The sequence below is a fragment of the Trypanosoma cruzi genome, genomic scaffold (assembly GCF_000209065.1).
Source record: "Trypanosoma cruzi strain CL Brener 1047053517163 genomic scaffold, whole genome shotgun sequence".
Classification (NCBI taxonomy): Eukaryota; Euglenozoa; class Kinetoplastea; order Trypanosomatida; family Trypanosomatidae; genus Trypanosoma; species Trypanosoma cruzi.
Window position 1 is genome coordinate 26,329 of NW_001849555.1, and position 9,885 is coordinate 36,213.

General features: G+C 48.4%; 3 protein-coding genes across 3 annotated transcripts, besides 27 other annotated features; all 3 read left to right on the top strand.

Moving 5' to 3' along the window:
• Window positions 1-23: part of a microsatellite that runs on past the window's edge.
• Window positions 1-9,885: part of a sequence feature (heterozygous, non-Esmeraldo-like haplotype) that runs on past the window's edge.
• Window positions 45-67: a microsatellite.
• Window positions 182-205: a microsatellite.
• Window positions 225-252: a sequence feature (AT_rich).
• Tc00.1047053511755.90 (hypothetical protein, conserved) lies at window positions 486-2,570 on the top strand (the record flags this gene model as incomplete). Its single annotated transcript, XM_809310.1, has 1 exon — window positions 486-2,570. The coding sequence occupies one exon, from the start codon at window positions 486-488 to the stop codon at window positions 2,568-2,570; it is 2,085 nt and encodes a 694-aa protein (XP_814403.1).
• Window positions 2,589-2,753: a sequence feature (T-rich).
• Window positions 2,955-3,000: a sequence feature (T-rich).
• Window positions 3,008-5,272, top strand: Tc00.1047053511755.100 (hypothetical protein, conserved; the record flags this gene model as incomplete). The annotated part of the gene is made up of 1 exon (XM_809311.1): window positions 3,008-5,272. One exon carries the CDS (start codon window positions 3,008-3,010, stop codon window positions 5,270-5,272), a length of 2,265 nt encoding a protein of 754 aa, XP_814404.1.
• Window positions 5,351-5,430: a sequence feature (A-rich).
• Window positions 5,609-5,678: a microsatellite.
• Window positions 5,801-5,869: a sequence feature (A-rich).
• Window positions 5,941-6,037: a sequence feature (T-rich).
• Window positions 6,256-6,289: a sequence feature (AT_rich).
• Window positions 6,295-6,417: a sequence feature (T-rich).
• Window positions 6,541-6,565: a sequence feature (AT_rich).
• Window positions 7,317-7,341: a microsatellite.
• Window positions 7,375-7,395: a microsatellite.
• Window positions 7,445-7,478: a microsatellite.
• Window positions 7,526-7,556: a microsatellite.
• Window positions 7,571-7,590: a microsatellite.
• Window positions 7,591-7,611: a microsatellite.
• Window positions 7,612-7,628: a microsatellite.
• Window positions 7,907-7,949: a sequence feature (AT_rich).
• Window positions 7,961-8,000: a microsatellite.
• Window positions 8,052-8,084: a sequence feature (AT_rich).
• Window positions 8,125-8,164: a microsatellite.
• Window positions 8,182-8,204: a microsatellite.
• Window positions 8,205-8,239: a sequence feature (GA-rich).
• On the top strand, window positions 8,256-9,885 carry Tc00.1047053511755.119 (hypothetical protein, conserved; the record flags this gene model as incomplete). Its single annotated transcript, XM_809313.1, has 1 exon — window positions 8,256-9,885. A coding segment is annotated over one exon (1,630 nt), but the record flags the coding sequence as incomplete, so codon positions are not given.

The window sequence follows — 9,885 nt, forward strand, 5'->3', positions numbered from 1 at the left end:
TACTTATTTATATTTATATTTATATGCATGCATGTGAGTTCTCCTTTTTTTTTTTTTTTTTTTTTTTCGTAGCGTACTCGTTGTGTGTGTGTATATTTATAATGTTTGTTGTTTTGTTGTGGTGTTTGGTGTTATTTGAGTGTGCGGTACGTGTCCATTCCGCTTTGAATACGAAATTTACTTCTTTTTTTTTTTTTTTTTTTTTACCCCACACCACCCCTTCCTTTTTTTTTTTTTTTTTTGTTTATTTTACTGCGACGCCAACTCCTGTTTTTTTTTTGTTTGTCTCTTTCCATCTGCTTTTATGCATGCTCGGTTTGCACACACACACACACACAGAGAGGGAGAGAGGAATAAGAAGGGTGTGCGTGTGTGCGTATGCGTACGTCCATCGTTCGCGACTCCGAGAGGCAGGATACACATACATATAAATAAATAGACCGGCGAAATTAAGGCGTGCTGGAAGCGTTATTGTCATTGGGCAAATGCAGGTGAGGACGAGAAGGGAGGGGGTGGATGATTGCTTCGGGGCTGACGAGTCACTTGCGGATATCGCACGTGTCCGCTTGGTGCCGAGTGGCGCGGGTCGTAAGGCAGCCTATGTTTTGTCATGTGACTCCATTCAGTACAACATTCGCCTTGGCTCCCGCTCCGCATTTCTTTTGCGGGGCCTCACGCCACGGCTTGGTAGGTCGCTTGTCACGGGCCAAACGCCGGAAGACGCTGCCGACGCTAGGAATGACACGAAGAATACATATGGCGGTGTGCGTCGCAAGGGCGGTGTGGACACAATCTCATGTGCGGAGGAGGAGGTGCTTGCGGCTCGCATAAGCGCAGATGATGAATTGGACCGTCACGACGCCTTTCTCGATCTCTCTCGCGCGTTGGAGGAGGCCTTTTGTTGGCACGGGGCATTCACGGCCATTGACGACACCGCTGGCCGTGGCCGGTTGCTGATGGCTCCGCAGGCTGCCCGAGAGCTTCCCGCGCGCTGGGTGATGCAGAGCCTAAACGAAACGACGGGGGTGCGGGCAAACCGTGACACCGTGACGCTTCTTGACCGCGGCGAGACGGTCCGTCTCCGCCACGTCCACGACGCCACGCTGTACACCGTCGTGGACGTGGCGAACATGGCTGGTGGGCAGTATTGGGTGGAAATTGCGCCGACGGAGCCATCTACTATGGATTCTAGGCGTGTGGACCGTGAAGACATCATCTTGGAGCCGCCGAGGCCGGTGTATTTTGATCCGCTTCTTCCAGCAGACGAGTTTAATAACATCCGCGGAACGTCAACATGCCTTTTTGTTGCGGCCACACTCGCGTTGCGGGGGATTCGTCTCCCACGCGAGAAGACGATGGTGACGGCAAATAAAATGAAGGAGTTTCCCAAGAATGTGACGGTCCGCATGGGTCACTATGTGCGCGGGCTTCGAAAGAAACTGAGCGAGCGGTGCCTGGCGCGACGCTCGTGCTGTGACGAACCAGGCATGACTTTATCAGGGCTGGTGGAGGTACGCATGACGCAAGACTGTGTGACGTTGCGCTACGGGGGCCGAGCGGTTGAAGTGCTTCAGCGCACTGTCGAGCGGTTGTCGCTGTTGTGGGACGCACGTCTCCAAAGGGAACGGGAAGGGACTGCCGTCAATGGACGCGGAGTGGAGTCTGCACGGAATGTATGGCAATGCGCAGTGACGCAGCAGAGAACAAGTGTATCCGATGGTTTGCATGTTTTCATGACATCTGAGCCGTTTTTCTTACGTGTCTTCACAATGCTTCTGCGCTACCGCTCTCTTTTTGGGGAAATGGGCTACAATCAAGGCCCACATGCCGCCGTTCCACCTCTCGTCATGCGACAGCTGTGTGAGGCCTTCGATGTGCAGTGTGAGGCGTTTGCCAGCCCCATCAACGCACAACTCTCGCATTTCGGTTCTCTTTTTCCGGATACGGATTACTATTTTGGTAGCCTTGGCTCCTTTTTTGACCTCTCACTCGTGGCCGGCCACTATGAAGTGAACCCGCCCTTTGTCACGGCCGTGTTGCAGCGTCTACAGACATGTTTGCTGCAAGATGCACTTGCTTGTCACGACGGCGAGGACGATCCGTCACTGCTTTTTGTGATTGTGCTGCCGTCACACGACTTGGATGACGCGGAGGTGGCACTCCATGACTCCCCAACGCCGCCACAACACCGTCACACTGTGAGGGAGAAGGTCGGCAATATAGACAACAACAGGGATGGCGGCGGTGGCGACGGCCACGATGGAATCAGTAGAAAGCGTGGACGCCCCGACAGCGCTGGTGAGACGATGAGTGTGGAGCGGGCGCTGCGTGAGAGTTCATTTTGTTTGGCCCACGCCCTTTGCGCTGCCGCCGAGTCCGCGTATGTAGATGGACACCAGCACCTTCTGCGGGCACCGCTTTTCTGCATCGGCACACCCACCCGACTGATTGTCCTGGGGAATCGCGCAGCCCGCCGTCGCTACGACAACGCTGCCGAACGACTCGCCGCCGTGAAGGACACGTGGTGCCGCTACACACTGGAGTTCAAGCTGGAGAAGAGAAGGGCGTGACACGTCACTCCGTATGCATCCTTTTTTTTCTTCTTTTTCTTCTTTCTCTTTCTGTCTGTTTGTCTCTCTTTTTATTTTCTTTTCACAACTTCTTTTGCTGTCACGTGACTGACGGTCTTTCCCCAGTTTTCCCCCCCCCCCCTTTTTTTTTTTCTCACTTTCTCTTTTTTCCTTTTTTTTTCTCGGCAACACCCACACACCCGACGTTATATATCTCGTTGCAGTTGGGGGGAAGCGGTGGCCATCCAGCGCCAAAGGAGCGACACACAAGCACGCAGAATAATAATAATAACAACAACAAAAGGAGGGGGTGGTGTACGAAAGCAACAGCGAACACACAAACAGCCAATCAAAAAGGAAGGAGTTATTAAAAAAGGGGGCCAGTTTTTTTTTTTTTTTTAAGCCCTTTTTTTTTTTTTTTCCTTATCTTGTGTACAATGAAGGCACCTGCAGCGCATGTCCCAGTGAAGCGCATTGCGGATTCCAGGCCAAATGAGCGACTCATGGCTTTATTCATTGCCCAGCTAAGGAAGCGTCTTGCGGAGTCGACAAGCCTGGATGAGTTTAATAATTGGATGAATGAACAATATCAGGCTTTGGAAGCCTCACTGTTGGAGCCGCAATCGCTGCGACCGCTTGTGGATGCAGTTGGTGAGGCCGTCCTCACCCCGACGTCTCAGGAAACGCTAACAGAGTGCGGTGACGAATACATTGAACACGGGGTTTACTGGGCCCCGGAGACGCAAGGGAATCCATGCACCACATTTTCTTCAACGACGGAATCATTCCGTGTGAACACACCAGCGAGCATTGGGAAATTAAATCGAGCTTCCCCAAGAGCAGCAAACGCTGCCGAAACCAATACACAAAACTTATTGCAGCATGAAATGAATAGGCTTTTGCTGTCACCAAGAAGTACCGGTCCTGGTGAGGACGTCAAAACCGAAAAGGAAGCACTTTCCGTTCTTCAACTGTCATCTGTGTGGGCACCAAGCATTTTTCACCGTGGTATTGCGAAACCACTGGGCCGCGGCAAACCGTACCGCGGGAGCGAAACCAACCCGCTCGGATTTGGCGACAGTCACGGCAGCGAAAACCAGTCGTATTCAATACTCCCAGACAGCATCCATGGCGCATCGACTGTGAGTCATCGCACTGGAGCGCCGCCCCTTCGGAATGGCGTCTCAATCCTTGACATTGGAAGCAACGGTGACTTTGGTGAAGGCATGCCAGCGTTCTCTCTTGATGGGCGATTAACAAATCAGGGACCAATTTTTTCCCGTTCCTCTTCGCGTCATTCACCCGTTTTTCGCCCGATTGATCAGGTCCAGGAGGCACTCCGCAGCGTCGGGGTTCCATTTCTAGGGGATGTGAACTCCTCCAATGTGGACATATTGCATTATCGGCAATGTTATGGCCCCAAAGCCTACGTGTACACATGTCTGAATGTTCTGCTCCGCTACAACTTTTCTGTGCGGTTTGGCTTTAATGTGCGGCGGCTGTACTGCTTCTACAACACCGCCGTCAATTACATTTTTCCGGGGAATCCATTTCATAATGCATACCATGCATCGGATATTGTTTTAGCGGCCAATCAGTTTTTGTCGGAGCCGCACGTGGCGGAGAACTTCAGTGATGAGGAGCTTTTCAGTTTTCTTTTTGCCTCCACTGTGATGAAGCTGGGTCATGTGGGGATGACAAACGCATTTTTGATTAAAATACACCACCCGTATGCTGCATTGTACGGATTTTTTTCTCCACAGCAGAGCGTTAGCCTTGCATTGGGGTTGACATTGCTAGACACGCCGGAGTGCTGCTTTCCAACCGTTGCCTCTTCACAGGAGAGCGATCACGATTCAACGCCGTCGGTGTGGACACATGAAAAAGGGGTTGAATTATATGAAATGACAGCGCAACTTATCATTTCCACGGATGAACGTCGTCACCAAGTGCTGCTCAATCAGCTTCAACAAATACTGCGGGAAGGTGCGGGGAATGTCGTGCGTGAAAGCCACCTGATGATCATCCTTCAGAATGTTCTTCATGCCGCGGACTTTTGTTATGTTTTTCGTCTTTCATCCGTGTACCGAATTGCCGCCGCATGTGCCGTGGCTGAGGTGTATCAACAGAACCAGACACGCATTTGGCTCACGGAAAGGGGACTGCGACAGTGGCCCTGGAACGGACCTCACGCCGCCACTGCAGGGGAAAAACGGGCCAAGGAGTCAAACAATAACATACTTGGAGGTTTCTTTTCTTGCGAGGGATCTTTCTATGGCATGGGCGAATGCCGTGAACCCGAAAAAGTGCCGTCCATGTACTCAGATTTGACGGAGGGCCTCACCCCCAGCAATCCTTCCCTTACGCCCTCGGTGGGTCATATCGGGGAAGCATCGGGCTTTTCTCCACTGCACCACGCTAAGGTGCTGCAGACGGCGGTTTTGGAGACGGTGTTCCTGCCGTTTATATTTACCCTTTCGCCATTCGTGCCGGACTACTGGTTGACGAATGCACAGAGCAATTTGGTGTGGTTGGGGGAATTCTCTGCGGATGCCTTTGAGGCCGATGTGATGGGGTTATTGCGCCATCCGGAGACCGGCGGACTTCGGCTGCGGTCAATTGGCGCCAATGGCTTTGAGCGTCGGGTGCTTCGGCGCATTGTTGATCCACTTTTTCAGCAACACACGGAGGAGACGAAGTAGTGAAGGAGAGTGAGGGAGAGGGATGCGGATGTATTTTTTTCTGTGTGGTGGTGGTGGTGCCGACACTCAAGATAGGGGAAAAAAAAAAAGAAGGAGAAAACAGAGAATAAAATTAAAATAAAATTAAAATAAATAAATAACTTTAAAAAAATAAAAAAGTGACGGACGGTGCATAGGTGAGAAAGGGAATTGGCTGCTGAAAAAGAGAAGGCGATGTAAAAAAGGAACGTACGGTGGGCCGCACAAAACAAAACAACAACAACAACACACACAATCACACACACAATCACACACATGATGGCATTTATTACAAGAATGTATGTATAACACATCATCTGTACATGCGTATTGGTGTGTATTTGTAATGTGTTATTTCTATATGTGTGTGTGATTGTGTGTATATGTGCATTATTGGGAGTCCGAGGGAAAAGGAAAAGACGCAATGAATGTGTGAAAACAAAATTAACTTTTCCCCCCTTTTTTTTTTTTGTGTGTGTGTGTCCTGCCCTTTTACCCCACAAGCAAGTCAAAACAACAAATAAAAATAGAAGAAAAAAGGAAAAAAGGAAAAAAGAAAAAAGAAAAAAAAAAAAGAAAGAGGACGCAAGGGGATTACAATGGGTTCAAGGAACGTCTTTTGTAATAAATGAATGAATCACGCAAAGGTGTTATTTATATATTACTTTTTTTCTTTTTTTCTTCTATTTTTATTTCTGATATGTATTGCCAAATTTACCCTTTTCATTTTTTATTTTATTTTTATTTGTGTGGTTGTGTGGTTGTATGTTTAATTTATTTTGTCGGCTCCCGCTAAGCCTGTAATTAGGAGGCGAGCTGCATCGATGACCCTTCTTTCCCCTTTCCCCTTTCCTCCTCGTGGCACCTTTTGATGGGATTCACACATGACATACACACACGCATGTTGCCGACGGTTATGTGTGCTCATGAGGCACTCTACGGTGTATTTTTGTAATGAAACCTTCTTTATTTTTATTATAAATAATTGAATATTTATATGGCCGTTTTTTCGTGTCTTTATGTTTTCTTCATCCCTCTTATTTTGTTATTTATTGGTTTACGTTACGTCTTTTTTTTTTTTTTTGTTGCTGTTGTTTTGTATTTTTGTATGCATTTTTTTTTTTTTTGATCGAATTTAATGTGAAGAACTTCGGACACATCCACGTACTTCTTCCACCTTCGTCTTTGTTTGTGCAGGCATGCAGGCAGCGGGAATTGAGGTGCCTTCACTCCTTTCACTCCTTTTACTGATATTTATTTATTTTTATTTATTTACGGAGCGAAAGCACATGTGTCTTTTGCCGATATGAGGGGAAAAAAAACTGAAAGTGGTAGAGATGTGCGTGTGTGCGTGTGGGCGGGAAGAATGTACGACCGGGCGGGGTCTGGGTGGATGGTAGTGTTTTTTTTTTTTGTGGTTGAAGGCTTAACTCTTTTTTTTTTTTTTTTACGAGGATTTGTTGGAGGGCGGCGGGTGGCAGTTTCTTTTTTTCTTTTCTTCTCCCTGTCGTCCCCCTTCCCCCTCCCTGCAGTCCTTCACGCGGCGGGGACTCCGGCGGTTGCGGACCCTCAACGTCATGGACGCCACTCCGCGGGCTCACGACGATCCCCGGGCGTCCCACGAGGTCCCTCCGGACGTGTTGGCTGGTGCATGGGCGCAGGTGTGTGTGTGTGTGTGGAGCCCTGCCCCCTTCCTCCATCCCTTCCTGCGGTGAGACGGCCTCATCCAGGCGCATATTTCCTTGAGGAAATGCGGCAACTGAGAGGCGATGCAGCAATGAAACATGGCGGTGGTTGAAGGGTGGAGGTATTGATGTTTTATTGATGTCATCATGTAATTATGATGACGACACGAGGCCCGCTTCCCCTTCTCACTCCACATGTACACATAACTGCGCGGGTGCGGTGCGATTGCTACCAGAGCGATGGGGGAGGAGAGTGAAGAAAAAGAGAGAAAAAAACATAAACTCCCCAAAAACACAAAAACACACACACAAAAAAAAAACGCAGGGAAAAGAATACCTGCTTTTTTTTTTTTTTTCTTTTCTTTTGGTTTTATTTGCTCTCGTGTCCGAACTTCATTGGTGTGTGTGTGTGTGTGTGTGGTTTCTTTTTTTCTGTTTCGTTGGATTACATTTCTGTCTGCTGCCCCCCTTTTTTTGATTTTTATTTCTTTTTTTTTTTTTTTCTACAAATATGCATGCGGGTATTTTATAAAAATTAAAAGAAAGGGGGAAAAAAAAAAAAGAAGAAAAGAAAAATAAAACTTCCCGCACACCGTTTTTTTTATTTTATTTTCTCCCCCCCCCCCCCCCCCCCCCTTTTTTTTTTTTTTTTTCTCTCGTTCTCCGACTACTTCTATGTGCTCATAAAAGGGTGGGGTGGGGTCCGTGCGGGACTTTTTTTTTTACTTTGCCCCTCCTTTTGGGTTGTCAACGACACCCAAGTCATGACATTGCTTATGTGTGTATACAGGTAACCCTCGTCTCTCTCTTTCTCTTTTTTTTTTTTTTTGGTTTTGCTGCCTTTGAGCCATTTCTAATCTCTCGTTCTTTCTCACGTTTCCTCTGTGCAATGTACACTGTTCTTCTCTACACTTTTTACTGCCACTCACGGTTTATTTATTTTTTTTTTTATTTATAAAAAAAAAAAAAAAAAACTTCTTTCTGCCATACACACACACACACATACATATATACATACATATATATGGGCACATGTTTGGAAGCAACAAGGAGTCGCAAGAGGACGTTTAAAAAGGATTTATATATTTTTTTTTTACATATTTTTTAAAGGAGTAGCGAGGAAGAGGAAAAAGCGGGGGGTTTAAATTTAAAAACAACAAGACAAAACAAAAACAAAAACAAAAACAAAGGGGAACGGAGAGAAAGATATATATATATATATATATATAGAGAGAGAGAGAGAGAGAGAGGGAACGAGAAGAGAAACGGCATCTTCGGCCATGGCGTGTGACCTTGACGAGACATGGGTAGAATGCATGGGTGAGTTCAAGGAATTTATTGGAAAGACCGGCAATCCATGGCGCTGCTACACCTGCGAGGGCGTTGAAAAGGAGACGATGCTTAGTGCACCGGAGGTGATGGACGCCAAGACGGATCCCGGCTGCGGCTACGGCTCTATTTGCTCCCTCAACTGCCTCTTGAAGGACGGCACAATCCCGTCTGCAGCCACGTTAACAGGAGAGGCCTTGTTAGATGTCATGGACCTTATTCACCTGAAGGAACTAAATTATCTGCAGGGGTTTTCTCTCACTTCCGGCTGTCTTGAGTTTTCTTATTTTTTTTGCATGGATTTGTTAAAAGAGCAGAATTTAACGCTGTACACCTACTGCCGTGCTCTTGCCCGATGCATAGATTTGACGACGCGTGCGGTGATGACCATGAGGGTTCGAAGTGATGAGGAGTTTATTCCATGGTTCAAGGCACTGGATCCCGGGGAGGATGTGACGGAGGAACAAATAATGAACGAACTGGAAGAGGCCGCATGCAAGGCGGAGTCCGTCGCCATTGCGGCAAGACTGCGGTGGCGGAAGCTTTTTCTCTCCATTCTGAGCGGCTTTATTCTTGGCAGTAAGAAGTCGGATACGGAGAAGGCGTGTGCCACTTGCCAAGAGGCATGCGATCTTTTGGGTTCTGTTGAATTTCGACGTGAGGCGGAGCCTGTGCAGGACGGCAGGTTCTTCCGTGATGCGGAGGTAGGGTACTGGGCCAGCTCCTTCACTCCCACAAAACCGCTACCATGCGCTCCTTTTGCGGAGGCCTTGCAGACATACAAAACTCTGTTAAGCCAACTTGCATCACTAAAGGATCTTTACATTCTGCCCTCGTTGCAGTGTATCACGGAGTTTGTGGAGGCGTTGGGTGCACGGAAGCCACTGCTGCTTATGAGATCCGTAGCTGTCATTTTGCTCTTTCGCCATGACCCGAGTGAGTCGTTTCTGCATGGCCCATCGATGCCGCATCGCATTCTGCAAGAGCTGGCGGATGAGCATGGTGCCCCGTTGTATCTGAAAATCTTTGCGGGCGATGAGGAGATGCTGGAGGGTGTGCTGAGGTACCGCATCCAAAAAACTATGGATTCCTCGAAAATTCCACCGGATCAATTAATTTTCTTGCGGCAGCAAACCGTGGACGCCGTGCGTTCTTGGGCAGCTGAGATGTCAAGGGTTTATCTGGTTCACCTCGAGGCCATGCTTTGTAACCGCGGCCTCGCCCATCGTCGCCTCATGAATGCGTTGCCACATTTGGGATCCCTGCAGGAGTTGTCGTACACCACCGACAAATCCGTTTTTCTTTCCCACATCCCGTCCGCCTCTCCGGCACTGGAGGCGGAGGCGGCCAAACGCATGCCGCTTCTTGCCATTTACGTCAACCAACATGTTCTCCATGTCATTCAGCTTCTTGTCTTACTGACGTTGGAGCTGAACCTCTTTACCCAGGCAGAGCTGATTCCGGCTCTTTGGTACTGGAATTTCACGCAGAGGGCGCAAATTGAAAACCTTGGCTTGCTGACGCCTCCACCTGCCACCGTGATTCCAGAGACACGCATCAACCGCAGGACCAAAGTGCCGC